We start from the raw sequence: 18,748 nt of genomic DNA, 5'->3' as shown, positions 1-18,748 counted from the left end.
TTGGTCGTGTTTTCTGCCCTTAAGCATCCCCGTTTTCCGATATCAAGCTACCTCCATCGATGTCCTTTTTTGGCGAATCGAGTTGCAAGCATTCCCAGACTTCAATGATGTTATGTTTATCTTCACTTTTCCTCAAAGTATCTCCTTTGACTAGGTTCAACATGAATCCATTGTATGTTCTCTCCATCTGAAAAAAATTGCCTTATATGATCGTGATGCTGGGTGATTTCTGAACAGTCACGTTCGAATTGCTCTCTGTAGCTCTATTAGAGCCTTTTCTAATAGTAAAAACTGGTCAGAAGAAAAACGACATATTTCTCCCTGTAAGTATCTCTTAACTATTATGTGTGTAAATATGTTTCAAACTTTCAAATCAGGATGATTTAAATCTAAGTCGAAAGTTTGAGTGAATATGTTCCTATATCATATATTTTCGAATGAGAAATATGTCGTTTTTCAAAAATAAAAAAGTTATAGAAAACGACGATGATAAAAAAAAAATTCAAAGACAATAAAAAATAAGAATAATAGGATGACAAAGAAAAAGTAAAATATAAAGAAGAGGATGAAACAAAATAAAAAAAGAATACATATACCAAATAAATAAAAATAAGAGATGAAACAAAATTAGAAAAGAAGATGGAGAAAAATCGAAAAAAAAAGAAAAAAAAAAGAAGAAAAAGTAGAGTCGAAGACGACGAAGAAAAACATGAAAAAAAAGAGGAAGAAGAATACAAAACTAATGAAGAGGAATTTTGAAAAATACGAAAATAAATGGTTAAAGATGAGGAAGGAGATCAGAAGATGAAGATACACAAATTATGAGAATATGAAAAAAAAAAATTAATAAAATTAAAAAATATAAAAATAAAATAAAAGGACAAATACAATAAATTAACTATTCAACGATTTGTAATAATAATTGTTTTTTTTTAATATTGTATCTATTATTCTATTATAAATTAGATTAAACAATTCTTACAACGTACAGTTCTCCTACTTATATATAAGCCAAACAGATCTTTCTACATCACGTTGAAAACTTCTTGTAAGTTCGTCTCTATTAATCTACATTTAATATTTGATAATAAATCGCATTTTTCAGGATTTAAAATCGAAATCTCTTAGTGTAGAAACGTTAATGAACATTTGATCAACTATTGGATCAATTGGATTAATTGGATCAAGGAGCTTCTGTATAATAATAACTGTTTAAAAATGAAATAATGGACATAAGTCTAGTTAAATTAGTGTAGGGTTACGGGTAAGGTCTGGTTACCCGACTCGAAAATCCCAATCCGATGCTTAGGACACGAAATCGAACCGCAAATACTCAAAAGTCAAACCAAATTATTCCGGTTCTAATTTGGTTCATCAAACCGGTGTATCAAATCCCTACGGGAAGACTTTACCGAGGTTTTGTGGATTTTGCCGAAGCAGTAGAAGAAAGAAGAAGAAGAGTGGGAGAAAATGGCTGCAACGAGCATCGCTTCTAGGTCTACGTCTCTAGGCTCAATCTTCAGAACCGTTACTACACGAAGCTTGATCTCACCTAGAGCTAGACTCTCCGTCCCAAACCCTAATTCCCCATCGTCGCGTTTCAACGCTTCTTCGCCTCTTCATCAGACTCGAATCGAAGGTTCTGCTCCCAGGTAAAAACCCATCTTCTTCGTGTGACATTTGTTAGCATTGGCGATTTTTTTGGTTAAATTTTGGATTTTTGATTTGAATCTGAAAAGGTTTCTGCGGCGAGAACTAAGCACGCATCAACCATTTCACAGCGTTATCGCTGCTGCTCGCCTCGTCTCGAAACTCCCTTCTGATCTCACCTCTTATGAAGGTAATTATCTCAGAACCTCGAATTTGGTATTTGGATTAGTCTTAATGACCCTAAGACAACACAATTTAGCTACTAGTTTCTTGAGTATGATTAGCTTCAATCATTGAGATACTCTGCAAAATCAAGAGAAAGATGCAACATTTGGTTGTGTTATGGTGTTTGAGCTTCTTTAGGATGTGGTTAATTTTGCTATTTGGGGTATGATTGGTTTCAATCATTGAATCCTTGCAAATCAAGAGAAAGATGCAACAAATGGCTGTGTTATGGTGTTTGAGCTTCTTTAGGATGTGGTTAATTTTGCTATTTGGGTTTGGATTAGTAATTAATGACTCTAGACAACAAATTTAGCTACTATTTTCTTGGGTGTGATTGGTTTCAGTTATTGAGAATTCCTGCAAATCAAATCTCTTGAGATGTGTTTCCTAGAGAAAGATGCAACAACATTATAGCTATTTGTGTTTGAGCTTCTGTAGGATTTACTTTTAGATTTCAGAGAAAGGGAATTCAAAGATTATAACAGCTTTTCGATCTTCATTGACAGGTAGATTTGCAAACTATGTCAGTCCCATCTAAGTAGGCAGCACCTGAGAGTAGATGGATGATCTTCTTGCGCCAAGTTTGATCTTTTTTTTTTCCAAGGAAATTTTCAGGTTCTTTAAGTTTATAAATCTGTCAACAAACCGCATTTGCAATCTCTCGGTATACGTGTATCGGTATATGTTATTACTTCCATTTGATTTGGCTTCAGAATCTTGTTAATCAAAATGAGGAGTTAAAACCATAGTTATTTTCAGGAATGTATGTTAACTTCTCCCAAAATGCAACTACTCTGTTTGCATGGGACGAGACTTTTCCATTTCTACGAATTGAGTTATGTTTCTTGGCCTTGTTTTTGACTGGAATAAAGATATTGATAAGCTCTGTGCATTTGAGCACTTGCTTGTTATAAAGTATCTGCATAGAGGCTCCTAGTAGATTTCATGTTTCAATAATGAGACATGTGTTCTTTGCTCTTTTAGTTCCCAAACGCTTGAACGTATTTAGGATATGAACTGGGAGTTGTGGTACTTCTTGAAGGAAAAGTATCAGGAGAAAATGAATCTGTGTATGTTTAATTTTTTCTCGAATTAACTCTTGAGATTTTAATTTCTCTAATCTAGCGCGTGTATGGAATATTGGTTATGTCCATGTGTTGTTGGCTTCATCTCTCTTCAAGTAGGCATGCGTAGAAATCAATGTCATGTAGAGAGATTTTTTTTTTTTTTTTTTTGGTTCAGATGCTTTATTGAGAGACACTCGAAATCAGCCATTACCACTCAAAAACGTTTTAAGACATGAAAGTGGGTATAGGGTTTGTTTCAGAATCTTACAAAAACTAGATACAATGATGATTTTTGTTTGCAGGCTCTAGTTTTGGTATGAATCTTCCACAAAATTAATAGGGAAGTTTCCATTTGGGACCCATTTTGATACCAAAAACAAGAGGAACAGTCTTTATAATGATTATTGAATGGTCATTGTTATGGCTTTGTGCCCCCATGTGGATTCAATAAAGCACTTAAGTTCGTTTTCCCTTTCTTTTGAAATATTTTGTTGCCATTTTACTCATACCAAGCCAAGGAACTGCTTCTTTACTTCTGTTTTCTACTTTCCACTTTGGTCAGATTCGTCAAAATTCTAGCTTGGCGGAAATGTTTTACTTCTAGGTTTTGGATTATTTTAATTCACATTTTTGAAACATAAAATAAACGTAAAATAGACAGAACGTTCTTCTTTCGTTTGTATTTGGCGTGTAATTTTTGAAATTATCATAAAAAAAAATCCTTAAAATGTTAAAGGTAATGGGTTTGATCTATATGTGACTAGAACATATAATCTAATGGTTTATACTAGTGATATTGTGTCATCACCCGAGGTCAAGCCCGATAGAGTAAAAGCAAACGCAAACAATCAGATTAGAAAAGTGGTTAACACAGAACCTAAGAGCTTCCAAAGTTGGTCTTTAGGAGATTCAATCGTTGTAGTTCTATATTATTATAGATTGAGATTAACTTGTTATTTATTGGATCTTTTGATTTTATTATAAATTTTTGTTATTTTTGGGCAATTTCTTTTTTCTTTTTAATGTTAAGAATTTTGTATGAATGATGATGTAATGGAAACAAAAATGTGCAAGACATCATTGAAAAAAGTTATTTATCGAATTTGTAAATAGGGACTAAGATAATATAACTATATGGTTAAAGAAATTATGGAGATGTTTACCAAAAACTAAAGCTGTAAATTCATGTAAATGTCTATGGAGAGATTTTCCACCAAACTTCGTGTTTCCGACCTAAATACTTTATATAAACTTTTGAGAAAATCACTTTTTATATTAAGTTTGCAATAATGTCAACTTTGTCTCATGAGAAAGTGATTAGCTAACAAACTTTCAACAAACCTACAATTCTGTTTTCTCATATGTACACATGTCTGACAAATCAATTTAATGTTTACTTCAATCTTACTGAGACTACTGCTGTTTTTCATTTTGTATTTATTTAAGAAGGCAATTGGTCTTCATTAAATTAACTGCCCTAAATCTCTGTAGTTAGTTGTACAGATGCGACTAATGCGTAATGGACAACAAAGCAAACACATAACAAATCAAATTCTCAAATTTTGTTCCTCAAAATTGAGCACACAGAGTCTTGCTTTTGATATTCTCCCTAAACGACGCCGTTGATTAAGGCCAAGGTTCCTGATCTACTAATCTATCATATAATAGGAGAGTTTTTTCTCTATCTAAGGTGTCCACATCAGCAAACTCTTAAATTTTAACATTAAAACATATTTAAATTAAACATTTAATACATATATATATATATATTTATATTTATTATTAGTATATTTAGTATACATTAAATAAAATAAAACAAATTTTAGTGTAAATAGAATAAGTGGTAGTTAGATATTAATACTTAAAGAAAAATATAATACTAACTGGATTAAAATATATATATCATTTAAAATAATATATTATTTAAACAGAAAAAGTTAGAAAAAATGACGATAATTAAAAAAAAAGATAAAAATGATGAAAAAATGCGAAACAATATTAGAATAAGAAGATGAAGAAAAACTGAAAGAAAAAAAAGAAGAGAAAATAAAAGTCAAGAACCAGAGAAAAATGAAAAAAAAAAGAGAATAAAGAACATGAAACTAATAAAAAGAAATTAGAAAACAAAGACGTTAAAGATAAGGAAAGAGAACAAAAGATAAAACTAACAAATTATGAGAATATGAAGACGAAGAAGGAGTATAAAAATAAAAAAAAAAACAAATATGATGAATTAGTTGTTTAACAATTTGTAATAATAGCTGATTAAAAATAAAAGAGTTGCAGAGAGTATAAATTAAGAAAAAATAAAAATAATTTAAATAATTATAATCACACAATAATAACAGATTAAATCTAAAAATACAGGAAATAAAATTTATCGAAGTTAATAACATAATTAAGAAAAATATAGTGTTATATAGACGCACTAGTAAGGATAACTAATAGAACACATGTATTGTTAACACAATGCAAACTTAAAAATAAAACTATTAAACTAAGGAAAAAAAATTATCAACAAATTATTTCTTAAGAAATAACATATAAAACATATAATAACATGAACATAAACTAAAATCCGCGCGAAGCGGGGTCTCAACCCTAGTGTACTTAAATTTTTTACAGTTAAAAAAAAATTATAACCTGATCCAATAATCTCTTATCATGTCGTATTTTTTTCCCCCTTTTTATTGGAGAATTCCAAACCTAAACTCAAACAAACTTTCGGGATTTGTAAAAATTTAGATTTGCTTAACACTTACGGCGTTCAAAAATGACTAATCATGTCGTATCATCCTTATGCAAATTCTGGAATTAAAATCAAGATTCTGAATCTTGAATCATCTTCAATTTTATCCATTAGTGTAAGTATTTACGTTTGTTGAGGCTGTGCAAAATTTAAGACCGATAGGATCTATATTTTGAGAGAGGAAAAAGCGACTCTATCAATCAAAGTCTAGTGATCAAACAGTGGTTAGCAATCATACAGACCGACCCATGCACAAGTTTATTTATTCCTTCTTTTTTTTGCATTTGAAAAATTCATTTTCATGTATTCAACATCCAAAAGGAGAATCTACAAAAACAAGAAAAAATGAGTCATTGTAAATTTTTGAGTTTAATACATGTTTACTATAGCAAACATGAAACATGATATTTTGCAAACTAACGCTACGACTATAGTCACTATACTATAGCAAACATGAAACATGACTCTACACAGCCAATATGACATGTTTAACAGTTCAAAAACTCGATTTTTCACATATGAAATGACGAAAAAACAAACATTTGGCCGATCAAAGGAGAAGTTAAATTTCAAAAAGAATAGGTTCATGGAGGTATTAAAGACCTAAACACTAACACAAAATTGTATGACGTTAGTTACAGAGTTACGGACTACCTAGAGTAAATCCCTAGCTAAAAAGATTAGCAACAAAAATAGCAACGATACTCAGCCAATTTTGAAGCCAGTTCCATGGTATTTTTTTGCTAATTACCAATGCATGAAATCCTTAGCCAATCCGTAGCTGCTTAGCGATGAAATGGCTACGATTTAGTGTGTGGCAAATTTATTTCTTTCGCCATTAATTATTTGCTCCAAAAAAGCTGAGACTTGAGAGGTGGTTTCATACTATATATCATAATGCACAGTAAAAAAAGCACTCTATAAAGTGTTAAATGTGCAATTAACTTTTTGTGTTTTTTTAAAAAAAGTTCATGCAGAAAGTCTTTTAAGATGTTTGAGTTTTGATATCGCCCCCTTGCTTCCTTGAAAGTGATTTCATTTGAGTGAAGGCACTCAGGCAGTAGGTAATTTTTACATATCATAAGACATAAGATAAAAACAGGTGTTAAAAAGATACCAACTAACTATTACCCGATAGCATATGCTTACTTTTTGTAATATAATTTTAATCTGTGATACTACAACCAAATTTATCACCACGATGTTATCAACAATTAATAACCTATGCAAGTGTTACAATGTGATAGAATGAGAAATTAATTACTTATATGGGAGTTCTGGATTATATATGATTGTTCATATGTGGGGACACTAAACCCAAAACACTCATCACAAGTGGATAGGGGACCTTTAAATAAGAAGGCTTGTATATTTGTAGGGTTTTGCTGTCGATGTTCCCAATTCACATCACAGTCTTAATGTTCCTATCCAATTTGATGAGCCTTCTTTTAGCTGCCTTAATGTTCATATCCATTTGCCGATTCATTTACATTTTCACATCCACTTTCTAAGATATTCAAAGCACATTCAAGTGAACAAAAAGCAGGAACCGAATCGACTGAGATCATCAACAATTTTTTTTTTGGGTATTAATTATCAGTAATATGCATTATGTGGGATTGAACTCAGAATTTAACACAACCATCATATTAATCCAAACCATTAGGTTACATGTCCTTTTTGTTATAATAAAGAAGAATCCAGATTTTTATCGTTTGACTAATTACTCAAAACTGAGTGTAGTCTTCGAGTAGCACATTTACCAATTTTTTATTAGATCTAGAGCATGACACCACTGACCACACTACAAAACAAAAAAATGACTATTGTTACAACTTTTTATGTAACGATATATCTATTGGTCACAAATTTTTTAATGTGACGAAACTGTCATAATTTATAAAACATTACAATAAAATTGTCATAAATCTATTTCCGTTGCAAAAACGTTACAACAATTTGTAACAAATAAGAACAATAATAATTCATAACATTTTGTGGCAACTTTTAAATAGTTATAAAAATAACACAATTCATGCTGAAAAATATTCTTACAATTACGCAATGACAAAAATTATTACATATTTATCACAAATTATTACTATATTTAAATCAAAAAATTGTCATAAATTACGACCAAAATAATTTTATAAAATCCGTCACAACTAATGACTAAATTAAAATCACAAAAACAACAGAATTTAGTGACTAATACTATAGGCCATAAATTGTGATAAAAAATAGTCACATTTTTATCACAAGTTATTACCATATTTGAGTCAACAATCTGTTACAAATTATGACCACAGTGATGTCACAATCACGCCATAATTAGTAATAACACTATAATACATAATTATCACAAATTAATTTGTATTATGATTCAACTAGTGGAAAAGAAGGGCAAACCCCCTTTCCTCCGTAACCCCCTAACCCCCTTTGCAGAGGGAAGCGGAACCTAAGGGAAGCATTCCCATATCTGTCCACTCTCCTGTCAAGGTTATACGAATAAATAAGCCATGAATTATTGAAATTAATGCTAAAAGGCGTTATGAAAAATAAGATTCTTTTGTACTAGCTTCACAAGAAGACCAGATATGTTATGTTCCACCACGGACGACTTAGCCAAAAACAGTGGAAAGCAACAATTATGATACAAAGATAAAAGTATTAGCCAACCAAAATTTAGATTTCACTGCATTGCAACAAGAAAATGATGGTAATATTGTTCAAGCTGATTCATTGCACATTGAGACATTAACATATAAATCTTGATGATCCAGAAAAAGTAGTAGAAATGACCAGATGATAAAAATAGAAATTATGATAATAAATTATCTAGCGATGAATCTGATTCTTAGGGTTTTATCTGATATCTTTTCTCCTGCCGCTCATATCTCCAACATTCAAAAAACTTTGGATCTAATTCTTCTCTTTGTAAGTTGCACTACAAGAAAGAGGGGCTTTTCCGTCGAATTATTTACGACGATTTGTAGTCGTCGTAAATTTACGACGACATTACGTCGTATTTACGACGATCAAAAATTTCGTCGTAAATTCGACGTAAAAAATAACCCTCGTAAAATCGTCGTAATGTTACGACGATTTTACGACGAATAAAAAACGAATTTTATTTCGTCGTAATCTTGTCGTAATATTTACATCGATAATACGACGAATTGTCCTCTATCTTGTAATTGACGTAAAATCGATGTAAATGTGATGTAAATTTTATTTCGACGTAAATTTGATGTAAATATGCAATGGTAATATGTTGGTAACCAAACAAAAAATTCTATATATACCCTTTCTTCTCTCATTATTCCATCATCCCAAAAAAACGTATAAAGACACAAATTTTTTGAGTCTTTGAATGTTTAAGTAAAATTTTTGGTAGTTGAAATTTCTATCAAATTTCAGAAACAAAAAGTCAAATATTTGTTTTTGAAATGTCTATATATGATCTACGAAAGTGGATGTATACACCCAAAAATGATGATGGGTCGTTGACTGAAGACTTCAAAAACGGATTGGAAATATTCATGTACCAAACCGGCCTTCTGGAAACTGTAATTGAAAGCGGCAAAATGTATTGTCCTTGTGTGAAATGCAAAAATAGGAAACATATTCTTATTGACACTGTCTGGCAGCATTTATTGAATAGATGGTTCATGCCCCAATATTTTATTTGGTATCAGCATGGAGAGGGATATGGTCAAAGTAGTGGTCAGATGGCTGCACGGAGTAGTAGTAATCATCAAGAACATGTGGATTTTGAAGCATCCAATGATTATCAAAGTAGTCAAGTTCAGGGTGAAGATCATGATAGGATGCATGAAATGATTACTGATGCATTTCATGAAACACATGCTGCTACTGTTGAGGAGCCCAATGCAGATGCGAAACGCTTTTATGATATGTTAAACGCAGCAAAACAGCCTCTGTACGAGGGATGTAGGGAAGGTTTATCAAAATTATCATTGGCAGCTCGGATGATGACAATAAAAACAGATCACAATCTATCTGAAGTTTGCATGAACGATTGGGCAGATCTTATTAAAGAGTATTTGCCAGATGATAATTTGGCTGCTGAAACGTATTATGAAATTCAGAAGCTGGTTTTTAGTCTTGGATTGCCTTCTGAGATGATTGATGTTTGTGTTGATAATTGTATGCTTTTTTGGAGAAATGATGAGAAGCTTGAAGAATGTCGTTTCTACCAAAAGCCAAGATATAGACCGCAAATTGCTGGGCGTAAGAAGATTCCTTACCAACGAATGTGGTATCTTCCTATCACTGATAGGTTAAAAAGACTATATCAATCCGAACGGACAGCTGCGTCGATGAGATGGCATGCGGAACATTCACAAACAGATGGCAAAATGACTCACCCGTCTGACGGGAAATCTTGGAAACATTTTAACACCGTACATCCAGACTTTGCTAGGTCTAAGCGAAATGTTTATCTTGGTCTTTGCACTGACGGGTTTAGTCCATTTGGTATGTCTGGTAGGCAATATTCATTATGGCCTGTGATTCTTACGCCATATAACCTTCCTCCAGATATGTGCATGGAAAGAGAGTTTTTGTTTCTAAGTATATTAGTCCCTGGTCCAAATCACCCGAAACGGGCCCTTGATGTTTTTTGCAACCACTCATACATGAGTTAAACCAGTTGTGGCATGTTGGAGTACGAACATATGACTGTTCGAGTGGTAAAAATTTTACGATGCGAGCGGTGCTTATGTGGACAATAAGCGATTTCCCGGCATACGGAATACTATCAGGTTGGACAACGCATGGGAGGTTATCATGTCCTTATTGTCTTCATAGGACTGATGCATTTCAGCTTAAACATGGTAGGAAAACCTGTTGGTTTGATTGCCACCGTTGGTTTTTACCACCAAACCATCAATATAGAAGAAATAGGCGTTTGTTTATAAAGAACAAATTGGTTCGTCTCCCTCCACCAGTGTACCTAACTGGAGTAGAGCTTGAAGCGCAAATAGATCATTGGGGTGGACTTGAAACGGTCCCCCTTGGAGGAAATTGGCACACTCCTGCGAATATGCCTGACGGATATGGGGTTCATCATAATTGGCACAAGAAAAGTATATTTTGGGATCTGCCTTACTGGAAAGATCATTTGCTTAGACATAATCTTGATGTTATGCACATTAAGAAGAATTTTTTCGATAACATCATGCATACTGTTTTGAACGTCCAAGGAAGAACCAAAGACAGCGTTAAATCACGGATGGACTTACGCGATATATGTAACAGAATTGAGTTGCATATGGTGAGTAATGGGAAAGCACCTGTTCCTGTATTTCGGTTGGGTGCTGAACAAAAAACAGCATTGTTTAATTGGGTATCATCAGCCGTGAAATTTCCTGATGGATATGTATCTAATCTGGCTAAATCTGTGGATAAAGGACAAAAGTTTTCAGGGATGAAAATCCATGATTGTCATGTGTTTATGCAACAGTTACTTCCTTTTGCGTTTGCTGAACTCCTACCGGGACATGTCCATGAGGCACTAGGAGGCATTGGAGCTTTCTTCCGTGATCTAAGTACAAGGACATTATCAGAAGATGTAGTTGCACAACTGTCTACAAATATTCCAATATTGTTGTGCAATTTGGAGAAAATATTCCCACCTGCTTTCTTCGATGTTATGGAACATTTACCTATACACCTCCCTCATGAAGCAGAGTTGGGAGGACCTGTTCAGTTTAGGTGGATGTATCCGTTTGAACGATTTATGAAGCATTTGAAGGGTAAGGCCAAAAACTTAGCAAAAGTTGAAGGGTCTATCGTGGCGGGAAGTCTGACAGAAGAGACTTCTCATTTCACGTCTTATTACTTTGCTCCAAAGGTTCGTACACGCAAACGGGCTCCAAGACGTTACGACGATGGGGTGTAGGACAAAGTTACGCAGTAGAAGGTGTGCCTGATATATTCTCACCAATTGGACGTCTAAGTGGGAAACTAAAAGAAACTTGTTGGTCAAACGAATAAGACTACCACAGCGTACATACATATATACTTCTGAATTGCGAGGAATTGGCACCTTACGAGAGGTACATAATTATAACCATGTATGATTAAAATTTGATTGAACATACGAAATGTCCTTAACAATTTTTTAAAATTTCAGCACTTTCGTCAGTCAAGTCCGAGAATGCATTGACGGTGTTTCAGAAGATGAAATTAACAAGCGAAAAGACCAACATTATGCATTGTGGTTAAAAGGTCAAGTCGAGCATGATGACATGACATATGCAGTATGGTTTCATGAGTTGCTCCTAGGTCCTATTTCGAAGATAACTACTGCAACTATGTATTTCACACGTGGCTATGTTTTTCATACTTATAGTCATGGCACTCAACGGGCAACTACAAACTATGGAGTTTGTGTACGAGGTGAAGTAGACTTTTATGGGATCATCAAAGAGATAATTGAAGTGGAATACCCCGGATTAGTCAGAATGAAAACTGTTTTATTCAAATGTTATTGGTTTGATCCTACGGTAGGTCGTGGAGTGCGAATTAACAAATTTGGAGTGGTAGATGTAAACGCATCTCGGCGATACAATAAGTTCGAGCCATTTATACTTGCATCTTAAGCAGAACAAGTCACCTTTGTTCCATATCCTCGAGTTCGGAATACGGGAATTTCATGGCTGGCGGTTGTCAAAGTTGCTCCAAGGGGTATAATTGATGGTGTAGATCTCCCGCCAATGCAACAAGATGATTGTGTCGACATTACAGAACCGGATGTTGAAGAAAATGTTCTTTTAATTGATCCACGTAATCGACAAGTTGAAGATCTACATGGGGACGAAACTGAAGAAGGTGCTGACGAATTTCAAACAAGCAGTGATGATGATGACAATGATGATGAGGACACCGAGGAAAATGTTGATGAAGACTAATTAAATATTTTGACATTTAATTGCATGCTTTGAACGTTTCAATGTAACATTTGTCAAATTTAAATTTTTGAAAAATTAAAGCCAATTAATGAAGACTAATTAAATGTTGATGAAAATTTGTTTAAGTGTTGACTTGGACATATGTTGACTATTACGACGAATTTACGACGATTATTTAGAAATCGTCGTAAATTCGTCGTAATATGCAAACCCTAAACCCTATAGGGTTTAGCTTTCCCAACTTACAGAATGGTTTTTGGGTTCATTTTCCTAAGTAAACTGATGTACTTACAGAATGGTTTTTGGGTTCATTTTCCTAAGTAAACTGATGTATTATATAAGAGTATGTAGTATAAGGTTCAGGAACTTGTAGAAATGTGGTTTTTATTACGACGAATTTACGACGAATGGGAGTGATCGTCGTAAATTCGTCGTAATATACCATCGAAAATACGACGAAATGTAATCCCTAAATCTTATAATCAATCTTTTATGGGGTTCAGGGGGGATTTTGATGAGGAGAATGAAATGGCTTACCATCTCATAAGGTAAAACAACTTTCTAAACAAAAAAAAAAAAAATTCAAAATTTGACATATATGTGTTTATCAAGTAATCTTAAGGTGTTATATACATTTACACAAGATGTATGGATTTATCTTACATCTTACTAAATTCTTCATTAAATTATGTAAACATGCTAGAAAGTTATACAGACCACATTTATCATGAATAGACATGCTTGTATGTCCTTATAGATGTTTCAATTTTTGAATTTCATCAGTTTTGGTACAATTCGTCGTAAATTCGTCGTAATATTACGACGAATTTACGACGATTAGTGGATACACAGCCGTCTTAATTTTTTTGATTTATACGATTCGTCGTAAAATCGTCGTAATGTTACGACGATTTTACGACGAATAGCACGGATCGTCGTAAACTCGTCGCAAAGCCCAGATACAGCCACGTGTGTTTGTCTTACTCGCTTTGTTGTACGGTGGGATCTTTGCGACAAATTTACGACGGATTCGTCGTAAATTCGTCGTAATATTTACGTCGAATTTACGACGAATATAAATTCTATATATAGGACCTCACCCCTTCCTCATTTCGTCGCTTATCTCTCCTTCCTCTCTCTCCGCTTCCTCCTTCCCACCTCCTCCTTTTGACGCAAAAAAAAAGGTAAATAATTTTTTTTAATTACTTAAATTTATAATAATTTTAAATAGTTTAGAAATTCAAACGGTTTAGGTCGGGAATTAGTTTAGGCTCAGAATTTGTTAGATTTAGGCTCGGAATTTGTTAGATTTAGGATCGGAATTTGTTAGATTTAGGATCGTAATTAAAAATTAATTGTAATTAATTTGAAAAATAATTTTTTTTCGGTTTTGCAGACGATGACTCGACGGAGGACGCATTACATCAATTTAATGGCGGACGGACATTCTTCCCGGGCGTCTGCCTCGGGAAACACCGGACCGATGTCCCTTCATCTTCCGGAGCCTCCCAGGTTCCGAATACCGCGGAGCCGTCTCCACCACCGCCTCCACCACCACCTCCACCGCCGGCTGTCGAACCGGTACCCGCCCCGGCTGCCGAACCGGTACCCGCCCCTCCTCATCCGTATGCCCAGTTTACGGTTGAGGATTTACTAGCCTTACCGGGACGGGGGGCTTTACGACGTCTGGTTCCCGGAAAAGCGGAACCAGGCTCTTATTGGTAAGTAAATTTTTTGTTTTTTATAGTTTTTAAATTAACGCTTTAATATACTTAAATATTAATGTAATAATTTTTTTTTTTGGTTTCATAGGTTTACTTTGGATAATTGTGTCGGGCGGAGCGTTTCCGACATAATTAAGAGTCATTTCGTGGAGCCGCACGTCAATTGGAGCAAAGTGTCGCAAGAGACGTGCGACACCTGGTACAAGTGCTTCGCGGTAATATTTTTAAAATCTTATTTATATCATTTTAAATTGTTTTAAATTTAATTAATCTTATTTTTATATTGTTTATCTAATTTTTTGTTTTCTTTTGCAGCAACGGTGGAACTGGGACATCGGGATCAACGAGACAGTCTGCGAAGCTTTCGAGGAAAAGGCGAAGAAACGCCTAGTCAACACCGTTTCCGATTGGAAGCGGAAATGGGAGACCGACGGCGACGACGCAAAGCCGAGCTCCATGTCCACTTGGTGTTGGAACGGGTTGAAGGCGTATTGGGTAGACCCGCATGCCCAAACCACCACTGCTAAGTGTTCGGCCGTCCGAAACCGGGTCGATCCGGTGACTGGTGAGAAGTTAGTGACCCCGCACACTTCTGGCCAAATATCTTTTGCGGGAAGACGTCTCATGATGGTAAGTAATTAAATATAAATTATTTCATTATTATTTTAATTTTATTTATTGCTAGAATTAATTAAATATTTTTGACTAATAATGTTTATTAATTGGTAGGCCGAGGAGAACGGAGGAGAACTACCTCCAATGACGAAGCTCTTCGAGACCACTCACCGGAAGAAGGACGGGAGCTTTGTCGACGCTCGGTCCGAGGAGATCTACAATGCCGCTATGCAGCGGATCGCCGAGCGGGAGACCCAGGCCACACCTGACGGTACTATCCAAGTACCGTTGACCGTCGCTGAGCAAGACCAGATTTTCGAAGAGGTATGATGTCTATTTCAATTTTTTAAAAATTTATTATATTTATAATTACTTAATAAATAATTAACGTTTTTATTTTCCATTTGTAGGTTGCTCCGAAGAAGAAGGGCCGAACCTTAGGGATGGGCTCTATTAGAGACTGTCCTGCCGCCACGGCTTCCGGATTCCGCACGCAGGATCCGCAGCTTCGCCAGGAGCTTGCTACGGCCAATGCTGAGATCACCAGTCTCAGGCATGAGCAAGTGGCCCAGAAGCAGGAGCTCACCGAGATACATGATCTCTTCGACATCATTGCGGAAACGGTTCCGCAGTTGGCCACCGCAATCCGAGCGAGGCAACAGCGAGCACGGAGGGTTTTTGAGACCGGTGGTAGTTCCGGTACTGGACCATCGGACCACCAGACGCAGGGCGGTCAGTCTTCGGCTCCGGTCTCAGCAGCGACGGGCGGTTAGACTTCGGCTCCGGTAGTGCAGACGGGAAACGTCGGCCTAGCAGCGACGGGCGGCCAAGACGGAGAGCCTCCTCGTGACGTCGATCTCAACCTCGACGATTACGACATCATTGTATAGATTAGGTTTTTTTGTAAAAAACAATTTGTATTAATTTTTTTTTATTTATAAATTATTTTTGAATTTAAATTTCAATTTAAATTCAAATTTTTTCTATTTTTAATTTTTTGATTATTTTAAAAATTCATTAATTAAATTAAAATCGAAATAAATAATTAATTTATAAATCGACGTAAATTCGTCGTAAATTTACGTCGATTTAACGTTGAATATTTAACGACGAATTTACGACGAATAAGTTTACGTCGGCTTTACGTCGAAACTTTACGACGATTTAACATCGACAATTAAAAATTTAGTTTCCCTTAATTGAAATTGTTCGTCTCCTAATCGTTGTTAAATCGATGTAATTTTACATCGATTTTACGTCGTTTTTATGATGGAGTTCTTTCGTTGTACATCCGTTGGAAAATTTACGACGCATTTACGACGAATAGTTCCCGACGATTTTACGACGATTTTACGGAGTTGGTAATTTTACGACGATTTTACGACGATTTCGGTTTTACGACGATCGTTTTACGACGATTTTTAATTCGTCGTTAATTCGACGTAAATGCTCTTTTACGTCGATTTTACGTCGATATCTGCCGACGTAAAAGCCGATCTTTCTTGTAGTGTTGTCTCTATTTTTACTATTTTCTTACTCGTTGCTAAATTTTGATTTGATAAAATTCTGGATTTGTTTTGTAGTTTTTGAACTGATGTTATTTTTTGTTTTCTAGACCTGGAACCTGATTTTTTTTTTATGTTTTTCGTCTTTATATTATGCACAGAGATATTATTGATTTTCTTGTCTTTATTTATTTCTCGTATTGATAACTTCTGACTAATTTTTTTTTTTGTGTTCAGTTTATGTAGGTCATACACGGATCAAAAACTAGAGTGAAGATCACAAATATTGATAATAATATTTTTTTACATTTTATCATGTTATTTGTATTATTTTGAAGTTATTATGTAACTTGGATTTTTTTTTCCAGAATTAAAACTATTTTTTTCTTTACTTTAAATTTACTAATTTTTATTTTGTCACAAAACGACATTATCACTGTCTATGACCAAAACACAAAAGTCATTAATATTAGTTACTAATTGTGATGTTGTTCTTACAAAATATTTATAATTATGAGTGACTTACGTTTAGTCATATATTTATATTGTTTTGTTACTTATCGCAAATTCGTAATAACATTTCTGACTATATATATTTTTTAACAATTAGGTTATGAATAATGACAGAAATTTTTACCTTAAAATTAGCAATAATTTTATAACAAAAATAGTAATGTTTTTATGACTAACAAATTTTGTCATATTTTCATATGAAAATCGTTACAAAATTATTAGAAAACAATTAATCATAATTTTTTGCTTTTTTTTTGTAGTGCCATCTTGAATATGCATTTTGAGAGTGACTATATAATTACACGCTTGTTTGGAATCGATTCATGACCTAAACCAACCTGTATGGCAATTTCTCAACAGGTGGGAACCAGTAGTCCACTACCACTTGGTTCATTAGGTTACATGTTTGATCACATATTTTTATTCTTTTTTTTTTCACCCATTAAAATGTAATCTTGCGATCCAAATTAGTGTTTAGAAATTAGCTTAGAATAGATGAAAAACCAAACACTTTTATTCAATCAATATCTAAACATACGTTTCTAACTTGTGGAATTATATATGTCCATCATGAACCCATATCATCTTACTGGCTTTTAGTAATTGATGCTGACATTTTGCATTGTCAAAAGAAATAATTATCTGATATAGTTATCATTACAAGACAAGTTTTGTTCATCATCTCCTTTTACACCAAAGCTTCTTTCCCCTTTTCAGTTTATCTTCTCTCTTTTTTTTAAGTTTAAATATGTGGGCCAATATATATATGTCTAAAATTTAATAATACTTAAGTTTGTAAAAAGTCTTAAACCACTCCAAGGCTACAAAGAAAAAGACAGTAGGAGAAGAGAAGAATAAGACTCATGAGGGTGGAATTGATTTCGACGTACCTTCTTACCACATGCAGTCACATGACTTATCAATTTGTTCTTGAAAGTTTTATGAACCCAAGAGCATTGACCCTTCTCTCAATTTAATTTAATTCTCTTCATTCCATCTATACCAATTGAATACATGTTGTATGTGTATATATACACATAGTTACGTTATTTATGATTTCATAATGTCAATATATAAATGACAAAAATCATGCTCCTCATTATCTAGGTCAACGGTTGTAGACACGTAACTAAAAGTTATCCCAGCAATGGACTGCTCTAAAAACACCAACGCGGTTTGGAAATCATAAACACTAATCTTTAGTTTTATTTGTAATAATAATTAATGCCGTCGTGTCATAATCTAAGTTTTTGGAATTGTGTGAGATAGACGTCATTTTTTTTCTGAACGTGATAGTCGTAATTTTCAGATATTTGATTAACGATTTCTCAAATTTTTGTGTAGCTTTTTTAAGTTTACCTTGATAAGCTTTACATTTCACTAAAAGTGAACATAACGAGTCAATCTGATATGAAATTCCTTTAGCCTACTGGTTAATGGATTCATTAGTGTTTCTATACCAGAAGATCTGAATTTCAAATTCTAGAGAATGTGATTTATTATTAATTTGCAAATTAATTAATTTATTATCATTCTAACATAAACTATTTTTAATGTGACATGAAAAAAAAGTATACATTGGGATGATCAACATTATTTCATGGTTTCTCTTTCAAGTTCGATCATTCTTCGTATAGCACCTGAAAATACTATAAAAAAAACTACCTGATCCACTAAAGATATTTGATCTCGATTCACAATTGGCTCGATCAAAAACTAACATATATGTGGCTAATTTCCTATAAAAAAAAACCCCCTTATT

General features: G+C 33.9%; 1 protein-coding gene across 1 annotated transcript; it reads left to right on the top strand.

Annotated features, from left to right (window-relative positions):
• Positions 1–1,368: 1,368 nt before the first annotated feature.
• On the top strand, positions 1,369–2,719 carry LOC18027319 (pentatricopeptide repeat-containing protein At2g27800, mitochondrial). Its single transcript, XM_006409722.2, has 3 exons — positions 1,369–1,652; positions 1,740–1,840; positions 2,382–2,719. The coding sequence occupies exons 1-3, from the start codon at positions 1,471–1,473 to the stop codon at positions 2,411–2,413; spliced, it is 315 nt and encodes a 104-aa protein (XP_006409785.1). The 5' UTR covers positions 1,369–1,470; the 3' UTR covers positions 2,414–2,719.
• The last annotated feature ends 16,029 nt before the right edge of the window (positions 2,720–18,748 follow it).

This window comes from Eutrema salsugineum, unplaced genomic scaffold (assembly GCF_000478725.1).
Source record: "Eutrema salsugineum unplaced genomic scaffold, Eutsalg1_0 scaffold_10, whole genome shotgun sequence".
NCBI lineage: Eukaryota > Viridiplantae > Streptophyta > Magnoliopsida > Brassicales > Brassicaceae > Eutrema > Eutrema salsugineum.
Note: the sequence above shows the minus strand (reverse complement) of the source record. Positions and strands in the feature narration are given on the sequence as shown.

What these genes read in the sequence shown, in the direction of transcription:
- LOC18027319 (XM_006409722.2), top strand. Translation starts at nt 1,471, where the DNA reads ATGGCTGCAACGAGCATCGCTTCTAGGTCTACGTCTCTAGGCTCAATC. An exon ending in ATCGAAGGTTCTGCTCCCAG is followed by an intron (nt 1,653 to 1,739) that starts GTAAAAACCCAT and finishes GAATCTGAAAAG; the next exon opens with GTTTCTGCGGCGAGAACTAA. An exon ending in TGATCTCACCTCTTATGAAG is followed by an intron (nt 1,841 to 2,381) that starts GTAATTATCTCA and finishes CTTCATTGACAG; the next exon opens with GTAGATTTGCAAACTATGTC.